Source organism: Populus nigra, chromosome 4 (genome assembly GCF_951802175.1).
Source record: "Populus nigra chromosome 4, ddPopNigr1.1, whole genome shotgun sequence".
NCBI classification, from domain to species: domain Eukaryota; kingdom Viridiplantae; phylum Streptophyta; class Magnoliopsida; order Malpighiales; family Salicaceae; genus Populus; species Populus nigra.
Genome location: NC_084855.1, coordinates 24,302,482 through 24,317,614, shown reverse-complemented (window position 1 = coordinate 24,317,614; position 15,133 = coordinate 24,302,482). Strand labels below are relative to the sequence as shown.

The window sequence follows — 15,133 nt, the reverse complement described above, 5'->3', positions numbered from 1 at the left end:
ACCCTTTGTTTTTTTTTTAATTATTTTTGTTTGAAATTTATATTTATTTAGATATTTTTAATTGGTTTTAATTTGAATAATTAAAAAAATATTATTTTAATATATTTTCAACTCAAAATAATTTTTACAAAAGTAATCACACCACATTATTATATTATTTTAAATAAAATAAAATAAAAATTCATAGAATTAATTCGATCGTGTCTCATTTATAGTTGACTGGGTCAACTAGAATGCGATTGAATTACCTGTTTTTTAAAAATTTTAAATTTTTTATTTGAAAAAACTTTAAATTAATATTTTTAGTGTATTTTTTTCGTTTTAATACGCTGGTATCAAAAAATTTAAAAATGTATTATTTTAATTTATTTTTAAATAAAAAATACTTTCAAAAATAAATTATATCACCATGCTATTAATCAGTCTAGTTTCACCTATTATATCAATATTATTAAAAAACCTATCATTGAATATCTAGCAATTCAAACTTGTAAGAATATATTTCACTTGATCCACCTTACCTGGTTCTAGAGATGAAATAATAGTTACAACCTTATGGGATAAAATCCTTAGGTCACAATCCATAAAGAATTACTATGATAGAGTATCTGCAAGGCGTGGTCGGTTTAACCTCATACATGGTTGATCGTGACATGGCGTGATGTGATTAGTCAATGGTTAATAATGAGGAGGCACTGACTCCTGCCAACACAAAGCCTATTCATGTCAAGGTATCTATCTTATCCTCCTCTGCTTCCATGTTAAAAAAGAGATATTCCTGCGTTCGTTCTCAATCTACTCTCCAATAATATATATATATATGCACGCAGAGAGAGAGAGAGGCAGGGAGGGAGAGTCACCAGAGAAGAGACTAGAAAAAAGTAGTTCGTTCTTTACCCTTCTTTCAACTAACCACTTTAATGGCTGAAAACCTAAGAATCATCGTTGAGACGAACCCCTCACAGTCACGACTCAGTGAACTTAACTTCAAGTGCTGGCCCAAGTGAGTCTCTCTTAATTTCCCCTACATGTATATATAGATATGTAGTAGCTAGCTAGTCATGTAAGTGATCTCTTTTCATATATGGCTGTGGTAGTTAATCCAGAGTTATGCTTCTTCGTTTTGTTGTCATGAAATAGATGGGGTTGCTCTCCAGGGAGGTATCAGCTAAAGTTTGATGCAGAAGAGACGTGCTATTTGGTGAAAGGGAAGGTGAAAGTTTACCCAAAAGGGTCGTCGGAGTTTGTGGAGTTTGGTGCGGGGGATCTTGTGACCATACCCAGGGGACTCAGTTGCACCTGGGATGTGTCTGTTGCTGTTGATAAATACTATAAATTCGAGTCATCTTCGTCCCCGCCACCTTCTTCTTCATCGCAGTCAAGCTAGCAGTGTCCCAAATGTTATCTCTTCTTCCTCTGCATGATCAATCAATTTATTCTTTTGAATTTGGTTATGGCTAGCTTCTATTATTGAGATTCTTCTCTCTCCTTCTGCTTCTTTCTATATATTTTTTTTCTTTGCTGGGTGATGTACAAGGCGGCGGAGGCGGTGGTGGTGGTGGTGGTGGTCTCTTGGTCAAAGAACGGGAAAACGACCAGTAAATTAATGCATGCGCTATATTCAAACTAATCTTCTTTTTCGAGTCTTTAAATGAGCTTTTAATGTTCCCGTTGACTGGTCAAATCTAAGATATTTTTTATTTTTTTCAATATTTCATGGTGAGGGGGATGAGGGGCACTTGTTTGCAGGGAATGATTTGGACACGTATCTTTGTTTTTATCAATGAGACGGTACTCTGACTGCTGTAAAGACGAAGATGCCCTCTTCTGACTGCCTTTTACAAAAACAGAAAAAACGTTTTAGGATACACAAAGTTGCAGGGTCAAAAATCAAATAAGTTGTTGTTGGCTTTTATGATTCCTAAAAGCTAATCGAGGCAAAGGAATATTCTATCACCTTTAGGTGTTTTCTTTTTTGGTTTTGCGGTGACCGTTGTTTTTAAAACTTTTTTTTTTTTTTTTGTTAAAAAAATGCATTAGAATAATAATATATTTTTATATTTTTAAAATTTTATTTTTTATGTAATAACACAAAAAAGTATAAAATTACAAAGAAATAAATTTGAAATAATTTTTTTTCAAAAGCGATATGCCGCCATGAAAACAAACACGTTTTTAGTCCAAGAACTTGGGCTTCTTCCCTTTGTTTTGATCATGTTTATAAAAAATTATACGCTTCAAGAGTTTGGTCTGAATCATGTGTCAGTTTGATTTAAAAATAAGGTAAATTAGATTGTATGAACCCAAGTTATGATTTTAAAAAATCAATAAATAAAAATACCAATTTAAAATAAAATCTAGTCCAAGTTCAATCAATCAGTCGTTTAGTTAAAATGATGGGTTGACCCGTGATTCGATGACTCGGGGCTTAGGACAAGTCAAGTTTCAAAAGAAATTTTGAGAGAACTCTCTGAAACGATTAGAAACACGGTTTGACCCGTAACCTAATTAACTCATGACAACAATAGTCAAAATCATGTCAAAACTCGTTGACTATAATTTTTTTAAGCAATGTCATTTTTATTTTTTTATAAAATAAAAAATTTTGTTTGGCCTGGGTTAACTCGGGTCAATCACTCGTCACATGACCTGGTACTTGTCTCAGATCGACTCTTGAAAAATGAGAGGACAACCTAAAATTAATGGCAAAATTGAAAAGAAAAAAATATCAAATTAACACAAGAATCCAAAAAAAACCGATTTTTTTTTTGTAAAAAACCAAGATCATGGATGCATCCAGGGATGATATTGAAAACAAATTAAAATTTGATAAAAAAATAAGAATCAAAATTTAAAATAAAAAAAATTTGAGGTCCTGACTTTAAATATCATCAAACTTTAAATTGAAAGGTAAAATTAAAAAAGAACAATAAAATTAACAAAAGAATCCCAAACAAAAAAATAAAAATCAAGAGAATAAGAACCAAACTTGGAAAAATTAAAACCAAGATTATGGATTCATGGGTGAAATTAAAAACAAATTAAAATTTGATCAAATGGCTAAGAATAAAACTTAAAAAAAGAAAAAAACCCCAAGAAAACCCAGGCGAAACATCCTAAACTTGATTTTATCTTAAAAACTTGCAACTCATTGAATCATGGATCAAAGTTTAATTAAAAAACTTAATTGTCAACCAATTTAATTTTGAAGGATAAAATCATTAAAAAAGTATTAGTAAATAAACTTGCAAAAGCTAAAAACAAGAATAAGGAAAAAATTTAAGAGAATAACAGTTGTGAAGAACAGATCCCAGACAAAATAAATAACAATTAAAATAATGAGTATCAAATTTGAAAGATTAAAAAATCATAGGCGATGTAATTGATTTTTTTTTAATTTGATATATTATTTATAGATTGAAAAATGATATGAGGTGAAGTTGACAAAAATTATAAAGGGCTAACCCTATAAAATCAAACTCAAAGATTAAGAAAAAAAAAAGATTAAAAATAATAAAAATAAACTCAAAAAAGAAGAAAAAACCAAATAAACTTGAGTGAACCTCCAAATCCTGATATAATCTCTAAAACTTGTAACTTCTAAAATCCTGGACCTGAGTTCAATCAAGAAACGTAACTCTCAACATATTTAATTTTGAATGATGAAATCACGTAAAAAATATTAATAAAAAACTTGCAAAAAAATTAGCAAAAAAAAAAGAATAGGGATAAGATTTGATAGAAAAAAAAAATGAAGAATGATGAAATTTGAAGAAAAAAAATGATCTCAAACAAATTAAATTGCAATTAAAAGAATGAGGACTAAAGTTAAAGATTAAAAAATCATAGGGGGTGAAATTGACAAACATTTGTAATTTGATAGATTATTTATAAATTAAAAAATGATAGGGGTGGAATATAAATAAATTGTTGAAAGCTAACTCAATATAATAAAAAATGCAAAAAAAAAAAAAAACAAAACCCAAAAAAAAGTTTATAAAAAATAAGAAAATATTAGTTTAGAAAAAGGAAAACATACTCAATGAACCTTTTAAACCTGATATAATCTCTAAAAATCACAACTCTTGAAATATTTAACTTGGATTCAATCAAGAATAGTGGGGATAAAATTTAATAGAAAACATCAAAGGAGAACATAATTTAAAAAAAAATAAAAAAATGATGCCAAATAAAATAAACAATAATTAAAAAAATAAGGATTAACTTTTAAATAAAAAAAAATCATAGGGGTGAAATTAAAAAATATTTATAAAGACCAAGCAAACCCGAGTAAATATCTTAAACCTAATCAATTTTTAAAACTTGTGAAACCTTGAATCTAAGTCCAATCAAAAAGTTCATGATCATTCAATTTAAAAATATAATTTTTAAGAAGTCGTCAAAGCAAAAGGATTGTTAATCAAAAATATATGGATTAAATTTGCTAGGAAAAAAAGAAGAAGGGTGAAATCATCAAATAAAATCACTTATGATTTAAAATAAAAACTTGTCAAGACTAAAAAATTAACAATCAAAAGAAGAGAGATTAAATTTGATAGGAAAAAAACAAAACAAAGGAGGATAAAATAGTAAAACTAAATCAATTGAAAAAATGATTACAAAAAAAAATAGCAATAAAAAAAATAAGAACCAATTCAATAAACTATTTAAGATAAAAAAATCATAATCAAAAGAAAAATAACCAAATATGAAGAACCAACAAATTCAAAGGTTGTTCTTGAATTTTTAAGGGTCTCATGTGAAAATTTAGGTGCAAGAAGAGAGAAGAATGGGGGAAAAGAAATGGCCTCACGTTTCAAACCACCAAGAATCTTGGCATGCACGCCACCTCATTTGGTTTGGGGTATCGAGACTTTTCAAAAAACATCTCAGAAGACGGTGTTTTATGACCGGATAGTTGTGCTTGCCCCAACATGTTTTATTTATATTGAATAAATATAATTTATAACAATGTCTCTAAACGTTCTTGGAGATTATAATAAAAACAATGTAAATTGATGAAAAAAACGATTAGGTAAGAGTGTGATTGGTATACAAAAATGTTTATGAGTAGTTGATATTGTATTATTTTATTCAGGATTAAATTGGTAATTTTACTATACAAAATAAAAAAAATTTACCAATATAATTTTAAAATATAATTGTGTTATGATAAAAAGAAAATATTTTCTCCAAAGCTTAGTATATTGTTTTTTTTTCTAAGAATAAATCCATAATTATACTGTTATAAATATAATAAATAGTAATTTGTATCCTGATGAACTTAACTTACTCAGGAATTAGGTTTTTTTTTTGGGTTAATGGGTCCCATTCTTGCTGTATGCTTAGGTAGGCTGTCTTATTGTGCTGTGCTTCCGTGGTGACTGATTAAACACTGCCGCACTTTCGGCTTCCAGCGTGTTCTTTTTTAATATTAAAAAGTCTTGAAATCTGACTTTATCGGAGTCAATGAGCTCCACTCTTCCATCCAAAGCAGTATTGCTTGTGCTCATTAATCTCCTAAAAGTAATGGAATATAACCTAACCAAGCACCAAACACTCAGGGGATATATGAGACGCAGGTCTATTCTTATTATTATTATTATTATTATTATTATTATTATTATTATTAATTATTAATTATTAATTATTATTATTATAGTTACAATAAAAAACAGTGGGGGTAAAGTCATTGTGAGGAGAAACATCCAAGGCTCGGCTTTTTATATGTATTACGAGGAGAAATATTGTGGATTCAAACACTATATTAGCTATTTTATTTTTTATTAGGGTAAAGTTATTTTTTTTATGGGATTTAGATGTTATTAAAACAGCGATTTAGTCATTCACTTTTAAAATGTACAGTGAAAATATTTGGTTGCCCTTGAAAGCTAAAAGACTTGGCCTATCATACCGGGAATTTTGTGTATTTTCCTATTTATTTGTATAGTTAATTAACGATTATACCCTTCAAAGCTAAAAAATATTGGAGGAGGTTTTTTTTGTCATTACACAATTTTTGCACAGTAAAATAGCATTTATAACCTTTGACTAAAAAAATAAAAGGCTGGAGGGTATTTTCATCTTTGCATTTTTTTTTTTGTAATGTTCATATGTTATTAGTTTTGTTTAGTAATTTATATTATTATAAATTTAATAAATCAATTAAAGAGGCTGATGCATGTTGTTCATGCATCAATGTCTCCCGTGCCATTGTGAGGTGTGTGGAGCGTATTCCGGTAGCAAAAAACTATTAATTGTTGTCTCATTCAATGCATTAGGTGGTGGTGTAGCTGCTAGAGCGGCATGTGTGGTCAAGCACGACAGTTCAGTGGCTATAAAGTTTTTTTCTTCTTTATTTTTTTCTCTCTCCATGGTCTTGGTATTCATGCAAAGCCTTTAAAAAAATAAGTTGTATCCTCTAGTTTGTATTTATTTTAAATTTGATCATTATTCTTTTGATTTCTATTTTTTTTTATTTTAATGCTTCTTGAAGGTTTTTTTTAATTTTATCCCTTGTCATTTAATTTCATTAGATTTTTATATCTAATATGGTTTTTATTCTTTTGATTACTATTGTTTTATCCTTTGCATATATTTTTTTTATTTTGTCCTTTAGAATTTAATTTAATTTCATTTGGTTTCCAATTTTGTATCCAATGTGGTTTTTTTTCTCTTCTCACTCTTCTCTCTCTCATTCCCTAGAAATTCACACCTAACTTAAAAAAAAAACAATTGCACCCTTTAATTTGTGATTTGATCGATTTTTGGCCCTCTTGCTTTTGATCAGTGTTTATTTGATTTTGATGTTTTTTGAAGTTTTTTTTTTCAATTTCATCCTTAAACATTTATTTAATTTGTTTTTTCAATCCAATTCGGCCCCTCTACTTTTGATTTATATATTTATGTGTTTTATAATTTTCTTGATTTGTTTTCAATTTCTTCCCCTCCAATTTTATTGCATTTGTTTTTTTAATCCATTTTTTGTCCTAAATTGTTATATTCTTATCTAAATTAATCCAGATCGATCCAATATGATGTCTTAATATTATTATTTTTTCAAAAAGATGTTTTAAATTTTTATTAATCAAACAATATTTTTAGTAGTTCTTTAAATTGTTTTTAAAACTTTTTTAAATTTATCAAACCGATCACCTAACCTACAATCAGGTCAACCGCAAATCAAATAAAAAACTTTACTATTTATAACAAATATGAAGGGATATGAGATATAACTCAGCATGAAACTCATCTTCCTCGTAACATTTGCTTAAAGCATGTGTTTTTTGAAATTACATTTATTTTATTTTACTGGGGATTGCCACGCATCATTGCTTGAATCAAAACTCTAAGGCATCATAGGGTAGAAGAAAATGAAGTGTTTCAACCTTGTGATATTTTTTGAGTGAGAATAATGTTTCCTTCATCCGCTAACATGACAAAGAGGTAAAGTCTAGGTGAGCTAGCACCCATTGAAGAGGGCAACATCTACTTATTAAATAACAATTCATTTTCGGCAATAAAAAACAGTTCAATTGAAAGAAGGAAAGGTAGTTGTTTTTTTTTTTTTTTTTTTTTTGTATAAGCATAAAAGAAAAAGGTAGGATTAAAAGGAAAACATACAGACTTGTATTAGTATACTACTGAGGCACAATATTTTACATTTTAGCACATAAATCAGAATACATTTCCCAATTTTCTGGTGCGAGGAAATCAGGAAGTGTAGATCTCCGGAAGTTAGTCAAACCTGCTTCAAATCTGGTACGCGCAGCGAATGTTAAACATCTGCCTCGTATACAATGGTGTGAGCTTTCTGGCCCCATGGCAGCAGACATTGCAGAACCTCAGTAAACGTACGAACATTGATAGGGCAGAATCTGAAATTTCGATACGTTGTATAGAAAAATGAAATGAGGTGACAGAGTCAATACCACCAGGCCTGAGCTGCACAGATTGCACAAACTGGAATCATGGGGTTTTAACCTTCTAGAGCATATGTCTGCACCTGCAATCGACACAAAAAAGAAGAAAAAGATAAGAAATTACATACTATCAGAAGTCGGATAACTTAAGTTCTTGAAAGCAGTGGATTGTATTGCCGACAATCTACAATGGAGGAAAAAAAGTTCTCAAATTTTGCCATGGCACTGAAAAACAGGGTCAATCTCCTTTCACAATAACAATTGCTGGTTTTATTTTTACAGGGTAAAGTATTTGGTTTGCTCCGAGGGACAAGAAAATAGCAGGTAGAGAACTCACCAACATGAACAATTTAAGGCACTTGACAAAACAAAACAAGCTCGACATGAACTAACAGAGTCATACAAAAAAAGCTACCCAACCTAGCACGTTTCCCATTATATGGCAACCCGGTTCCTGTCAACAAGAGGTAAACACTAACATGCGAACGAGACAACATGAACCAGCCAGATCATTTGGGAAAAGCTCAAACAACCACCTTACACCCCGATTCCCATTTGCATTCAAAAGGTGAACTGAGACTGTATCGTAACAAATCGCAGTGCTGCTGAAAAGGGTGCATGGGAAAAAAGGGAAAATCTAAAAAAAAAAATGATAACCCTCAGTTAATAACAAATTTATTTCACATCATTTTTCCACTTTTACATTTGACACTGCTTAAAACTTTGATAATCAAATAGTGCTTTCTTTTTATTTGAAGTGTAATTGCACTGGTGTTCGGTTCTGCCATCCAGAGTAGATTCATAATTGGAAGCATGCAAAAAAACAGGGAACTGAAAAATGTCATCCTCTAGTCAATAAAAGGACAGAAGAAAACATGAAAAAAAAGAAGAAAATAAAGCAACCTTTCATTCTATTCTACCTCAGCCATGTTCTCTTCAGGAAAGTAACTTGGTCCTGTACAACAAACACCATGGGCACCATCATACTTGAGGACTCTAAGTTTCCCTTCCTGCAGTTCACCAAAAACGGTTATGCAGTTCAAAAGTGCAGACTAATAAGATCAGCATGATCGAAGAGAGGTGCAAACCTTGGTTCCATAAACAAGACCTCCCCCAGCAAAGGGATGAAAACAAGCGACATTGACCTCATCCTCTGCACTAGGAAGCACTCTCACAAGTTCCATATCTGAAACTCTGTAAACCTGATTGACAGAAACAGAGGATTAGACCAAATTCTGGTCTACAGTAGAGATGGAATTGCAAAACAACCATCAGCGACAACCTCAAAAGAACTAGATTCCCAGAAGTAATATAGATGGTATATAACCCTTTCTGCTAAAATAATATGATTGAAATTTCCTTTTCCAAAGAATTTTTCTTTTCCAAATTCAAAACCATGGTTTTCAATAATTGTGGCAATTGCAATCATGGCTCTGGTTGTTAATTGGAAGCACATACATTACCCATCGAGGATCATCTTGGCACATTTACACTCAAAGAAACCATTTCCAGTAGTACAAATTTCTATGTTTTTGTCTATTATTAGCACAATCACTTACAGATTTTATTGCTATTCAAGATTCATCCCTTCATTATCAAATAGAAAAACTATCTCAATCAATTCTCTGTCAGCAGATCACAAACTATGTCCTCTGTTAATTAGCTCTTGCCCAGGCAACAAGTGTTAAAGCATGCCTATGTTAGTGAATAAAGCAGAGAGTTGAGTTGTTTTTACATGAATGAAGCATAAATCAATATGGAAAAGGACACCTTATCGCCAAATAACAATCACCTAACTGAAAATTCTCAAGTAAAAGCGGAGGAAAATTAAAGGGCAGAGGGCATGAAAATGAACTTTATACCTCCAAAACCGTATAGATAGGTGATTTTGTTTCCCCATCAATGACAATGCTTTTTAGAAGGGATACGTGGCGTCGACCGTAAGCCAGTAATATGTGCTCAGATGTTGGTGAGAACTGAACATGGCATCAAATACAATGCACAGCAAAATTAAACCAAAACAGAAATGTAAATGAACAAGCAAACATATGATCCTCAACATCCACACCAACATAATTAGAAATCCAAACACATGAGATGAACATATTCAAACTGGTATATAAAAGAAAATAAAAGGTATATCAGGACTGGATATTCTATATTTGCAAAATAAGTACTCAATAGTGTTATCTCTGAGTCACAGCATGTAAATCTCAGAGCATCATGTCTGAGGGTTCTTTTTCTTCCTTTACCAAAAACAAATGAAGAGCAATTGAGGATCTCAAAAGTCTAGAACACAAATTGTCCTCTCACAGAGTCCAGCCCGCAAGAAACTAATGACAACAAGGACAAAAATAAAAAAAGATGTAAACATTACTGATAGACCAGAATTACAGCTCAAAAGGTCCTTTTGTTATCAACTTAGCCAGAAGTGCTTAGCGCCACAAAGAAGAGCATACAATGAATTACAATTCAAAAACCCCCCTTCAGTTACCATTTTAGCCAACCGTGCTTAACAGTTAACACCACAAAGAAGTGCAACAGCATGTCCTTTACAAATTAAATGCGATTGTACGTTGAGAGTTCAAATGAAAAATCAAGGGCACACTAATGAGCTGAAAACCAGCAGAAAGAAGAAAGGTAAGATTTGAGCTTATTATGCCCAATACATGATACCCAATCAGCAAGTGGCCAAATTTTTTTTGCATCTTGTTGCAAAGAAAAAGGTCTGATTGTAATGGAAATAAACCAGTAAATATGATGAAAACATATACATCCGACATTTTCTTTCATCTATGAAAGATCACTGACCTGGATTGAAGTCAAACAATGAGCAGCTCTAATTGCACGTGACACAAGCACTGAACCAAAACTGCATGAATAGAAATTTGGCAGATAAGATAATCACTTCTTTGGATGAAAGAACAAGAAAAATCAAGTGCACAGTAAGAGCTGGCTAGAATTTTACGTTGCCTCCTCCAGGGAATATATGCGAAGCTCGTACATAACTTGGTGAGCTGATATTGGGTGTCGAGTAGGAGAAGTTGCGGTTCCAGTATCTTGATGGACAAGCGTTTGTAAACCAGGATCAGCTTCCATATGGGGCAGCATGCAAGCAACACAGGCAGCTAAATATCTTCCACATGGTGAAAAATGAGCACCCATTTCACTGAAAACACAATAGTTGTCAGAGGCACAAAGTGAATATATTAAACGGCCAGCCAGAATGTATTAGTAAAATGCAACACCAAAAGACTTGACCAAGCTGGCCATTATGACTTGAGACAAAATTGATGCTGTTATTTGATGTTCACTAAACATAAAGATGCAACAAAAACACCCCATCCATGCTGTAGCTAGCAAAGAATGCAGTAAGGAATCAACAAATAGATAGTTTCTTTTTAGTCCAAAAATTTTATTTCCATCATGCCGATTGGTTAAGTAAAAATCATAGGAGAAGCAAAAAGAAAGGGAAAAACCATAGCCTTCAACATACCTACAAAGGACAGCATGAGGTATGGTTAAGCGACATTTATCAGAATTGAGTGGAGCACAAGGATGTTCTATGTCATGTGACCACACTCTAAGCTTTACGGTGCATGGTAACTCTGCAGCAGCTGCCAATGACGTGGCAATTTCAGATTGGATTCTATTAAATAAGGGCTGATTATCAGTACCCTCGTGTTGCATATTGATGGGAGCCACACTTTCCCCAGATTCAGGCACAGAGAACCGGGAACGTGAAACGCGATGCCGCGAGCCAGATCTCCCAGAAACCCCAGATAGGCTGGTGCTTCCAGGCATTGCTAAAGAAGCCACTGCAGCTTCCACATTCTGAGTAGACAGATAAGATGCTAATGAGGAAGGACCGAAATACTGGGCTGAAAGTTCATGACCACCACTATTAAGAGGAAGTGTCGATGGAACACCAGCTTGGCTCTGACCCATTAACCATCCTTGCAAAAAGGGTGGGAGCTCCCACCTCGTGGAGTCTCTGGAGGGTAGAAACTGCTGAAGTTGCCCAAAATCAGTGGACTGCTGCCTAACTGAAGTATGTGCAGGTACTCCATCCGTTGCACTATTACCAACACCAAATGTCTCTAAATTAACAGAGTTTCCTTGTGGGATCCCCCCTACAGACTGCATTTCATCGGTCTCCATGGCATCTTCTCTGCTGTTAGAAACACCATTTCCCATTCCAGAAGGGAAAGCATTACTTACTATACCTTCTGCACTGGTATATGAACTAGAAGGGACTGCAGGAAATGTCTCCATGGGAGATACCAAGGGATCATATCTATCTGCTGCATTTGTATCCATTTGAGGCTGGGTTGAAGTAGAGGACTCCACTAGCATTGTACATGAATTGACATGTCTATTAACATCTACTCTAGTATCATCTATGGAAAATGAAGGCACGAAGAGCAAAGGAAAGGACACAAGAGGTAGTTCAGAAGCCAAGCTAACACGATCATTGGACTGACCATTTGCGACAAAAACAGCAGGAGGAGGATATCTCGGGTAGCCGGGAGATGTTGCCCGTGTCATCGAGGAATCTGAAGAGTCAAGATCATTGACCTGCATATCAGTCCAAAAATGTAACCTGCGCGATAGAATGAGTAAATAATCAAATAAGTGACCTTTGAGTTATTCACCTCAGCAGTCAAGAGAAATGGAGCCCCGTGCGGGTGAAAATGCACTGCTCGAAGAGAACGCCTAGTCCTCAATACAATGGTTGGTGAAGATGCCTCCCCTCTCTTATTGTAGTGCCATATGTACAACTGACAAATGAGATTGAATGTCAACATGCATGTTAAACTACAAATTCAACTCAACACGATCCTCTAACATAGAGAGGAAAAAAAATCACAGACACTGAATTATAGTAAATGTAATATTAAATACCTTGTGACCTGATGCAACAGCCAGCAATTCTCCTTCTGCATGGAAAGCAATGGAAGCAATAGGACGATCTGTGAGGGGAAACAAATTCACCTTGTCATACAAGCTCAACAACTATAGAAGAAGAAAAGCACTTAAAAATAATAGAAGCATAAAATTGAACTTACAGAAATCACGAGATCCTATACACTCTGATGTGTTTGCATCCCATAAGCGAACTTCATAATCCAAGCTTCCACTTGCAAGAATTTCCGGATGCAGTGGGTGGAACCTGACCTATAAAATTAAGACCTTTAATATGGAGAAGATAACTTAAAAAGTTTTTCATTGGCAAGGCATTTGATTTGAGATAAAAAAAAAAAGAAGAAGAAGTAATACCTTTAAATGGGGAGAAAAGGAAAAAGAACGAAGATCAACAACAAAACTATGATTGTATATGAAAGATAATGGGAATTGGTTGCGCAACAAAAAGGAAAGGGGAACAATAACCCTTAATAATATGCAGTTCTTGTAATTGATAAATTGTCTGGACTACCATAGCACTAATTGAATATACTGCTAAAAGATAGTTATAAAGCCCTGACCAAAAAAATCAGTATGTTCACTGAATATATTTTATTCCTGGTACTTTTTAGCATGAGATCTCAACGGAGCAGGGGGGAAAAGTGCTAAAACTTCACATTTGAGCCTATGCCAAATAATTGCAATGAGGCATACAATTTACCAATTATTCATTCATGAGTAACTGGTCAGAATTACAAAAAATCAAAGAAAAAGAGCAACCATTTATGTAAAATCCTTGCAAGAATTCCAAATTCAAACTTACCACCCACGGAGTCCTCCGGTGACCCATCAACACCTTTAAGCAATTTCCAGTTTGACAATCGATTATCTTCACCGTGTGATCACCACTGCGATTAAAAGCAAAGAGAACTAAGTACAACTTCCAGTTGCGCATGACCAGAAAAAAAATCAGAGTGGGAAAAAAAACTCACTGCGTAGAAGCAAGTGTTTTTCCATCAGGACTAAATGCTGCTGCTATGGTCGACCTTGGAGGAGGCACCAACGGGCAATACTTGGCCGATAAATGCCGCAACGACTCCGCCTCAACCCTAAATCACAAAACAAACTCAAAATGTGAAGCAACCAACACTCCTACAAAAGATAAAAAACAGCACGTCCGTTACCACGAAATAAGACCGCGTTTTGCATCTCTAGCTTGCTCAGTTTTAGGTGAGGACGACGAATTCGAATTCCAATGAGCATCTTCTCCCCACCGCCTTTTCGGTGTGTGCTTCGTTCTCGGACAAATCTCTCTCTGCACTAACAAACAGAAGGCATTTCTACCACTGAAAACATCAAAACAAATCACACACACCAAATCAGCACCAAAATTCAATCAAATTCACCTCCCTACCAATTTCAACTTCAATTTAATCTAAATTCTAGCTCTTGTCAACCATCACTACAATCAGATGCAAAAAAAAATCAAAATTCTTCATAAATCTGACCTTTGAAGAGGATTAGTGGAGGCAGGAGAATCGAGCGGATTTCGATCCAACGGAAAGGACAGTCCGGTCATTTCCTTGGTTGCACAATTCAGATTCATATGGAGAGAGGAAACTGAAGCTAATCTTCTGCAATAATATCGAAGATCGTAAAAAATTAGAGAGATAGGAACCCTAATTCATTGATAGATTTGGATCGAGAGGCTCGTCGATGTATAAGAGAGGGGGAGCGAGAGGGGTACGCGTGTTGGATTTTGGATTTGAAATGGAGAGAAAACCTAGTAAAGGAAAGAGAGGAAGAGGAGCTGATGAGCTAGGAGCCAATAGGAGGAGAAGGGGGAGAAGAGGAGAGAAGAGGAGAATTGTAGAGAAAACGAGGTTAAAAATGTTGATTTACTGTAGTAAAAAGACGTGGTTAATATTGCTATTTTTGTTACTGTATTTAATATTATCTTACCTTGATGAGTTTGCAAATTGGACCAACTTTGTTTTGTAGTTTTAAAATCTAGATGACCTCGAGATATAGAAGATTGGTTTGAATTAAAAAATAATAATTATATCAAAAACACATTAATTTCTTTTTAAAAAAATTGTCTTGGTCACACTATATTAATTTGTGTAATTATCCAAAATTATATTTTGTTTGATTATTAATTTGTTATTATAAAGGGTGAGTACTATATGTGTTTTTTATTAGATGGAGGGCTACAATGTTAATATTCGTTAGGATTTAAATGTTAATAATAAAAGTTTTAAGTGGATACATCAAATTAGTTGTGGTGCATCTAGGATTGATTTAGG

The 15,133-nt window shown here is 33.4% G+C and overlaps 2 protein-coding genes across 6 annotated transcripts; one reads left to right on the top strand and one right to left on the bottom strand.

Annotated features, from left to right (window-relative positions):
• The first annotated feature begins 725 nt into the window (after nt 1-725).
• On the top strand, nt 726-1,454 carry LOC133691934 (uncharacterized). The gene is made up of 2 exons (XM_062112561.1): nt 726-1,003; nt 1,141-1,454. Exons 1-2 carry the CDS (start codon nt 921-923, stop codon nt 1,385-1,387), a joined length of 330 nt encoding a protein of 109 aa, XP_061968545.1. The 5' UTR covers nt 726-920; the 3' UTR covers nt 1,388-1,454.
• A 6,152-nt stretch (nt 1,455-7,606) lies between these two features.
• LOC133691959 (uncharacterized) lies at nt 7,607-14,684 on the bottom strand. 5 transcript variants are annotated; one of them, XR_009841770.1, is made up of 15 exons: nt 14,336-14,684; nt 14,012-14,173; nt 13,820-13,936; nt 13,651-13,735; nt 12,992-13,100; nt 12,828-12,895; nt 12,578-12,703; nt 11,419-12,500; nt 10,891-11,091; nt 10,734-10,794; nt 9,785-9,898; nt 9,011-9,124; nt 8,826-8,932; nt 7,932-8,005; nt 7,607-7,813 (listed from the first exon to the last, which is right to left on the bottom strand). XR_009841770.1 is itself a non-coding variant. In XM_062112587.1 (15 exons), exons 1-14 carry the CDS (start codon nt 14,431-14,433, stop codon nt 7,979-7,981), a joined length of 2,454 nt encoding a protein of 817 aa, XP_061968571.1. In that variant the 5' UTR covers nt 14,434-14,684; the 3' UTR covers nt 7,607-7,813; nt 7,932-7,978. The 5 variants fall into 5 exon arrangements, 4 of the variants coding, with proteins under 4 accessions (XP_061968571.1, XP_061968573.1, XP_061968572.1 ...); XM_062112587.1 differs by having other exon boundaries at nt 8,843-8,932; XM_062112589.1 differs by having other exon boundaries at nt 7,607-8,005; nt 8,843-8,932; nt 11,419-12,271; nt 12,407-12,500.
• Nucleotides 14,685-15,133: the final 449 nt, after the last annotated feature.

Bases quoted from the DNA above. Each gene is read 5' to 3' on its own strand.
- LOC133691934 (XM_062112561.1), top strand. From the start codon at position 921: ATGGCTGAAAACCTAAGAATCATCGTTGAGACGAACCCCTCACAGTCA. The intron at 1,004-1,140 runs GTGAGTCTCTCT...GTCATGAAATAG, and splicing joins AACTTCAAGTGCTGGCCCAA to ATGGGGTTGCTCTCCAGGGA.
- LOC133691959 (XM_062112586.1), bottom strand. From the start codon at position 14,433: ATGAATCTGAATTGTGCAACCAAGGAAATGACCGGACTGTCCTTTCCG. The intron at 13,101-13,650 runs GTAAGTTTGAAT...TTAATTTTATAG, and splicing joins ACCGGAGGACTCCGTGGGTG to GTCAGGTTCCACCCACTGCA. The intron at 12,501-12,577 runs GTGAATAACTCA...ACTGATATGCAG, and splicing joins CATTTCTCTTGACTGCTGAG to GTCAATGATCTTGACTCTTC.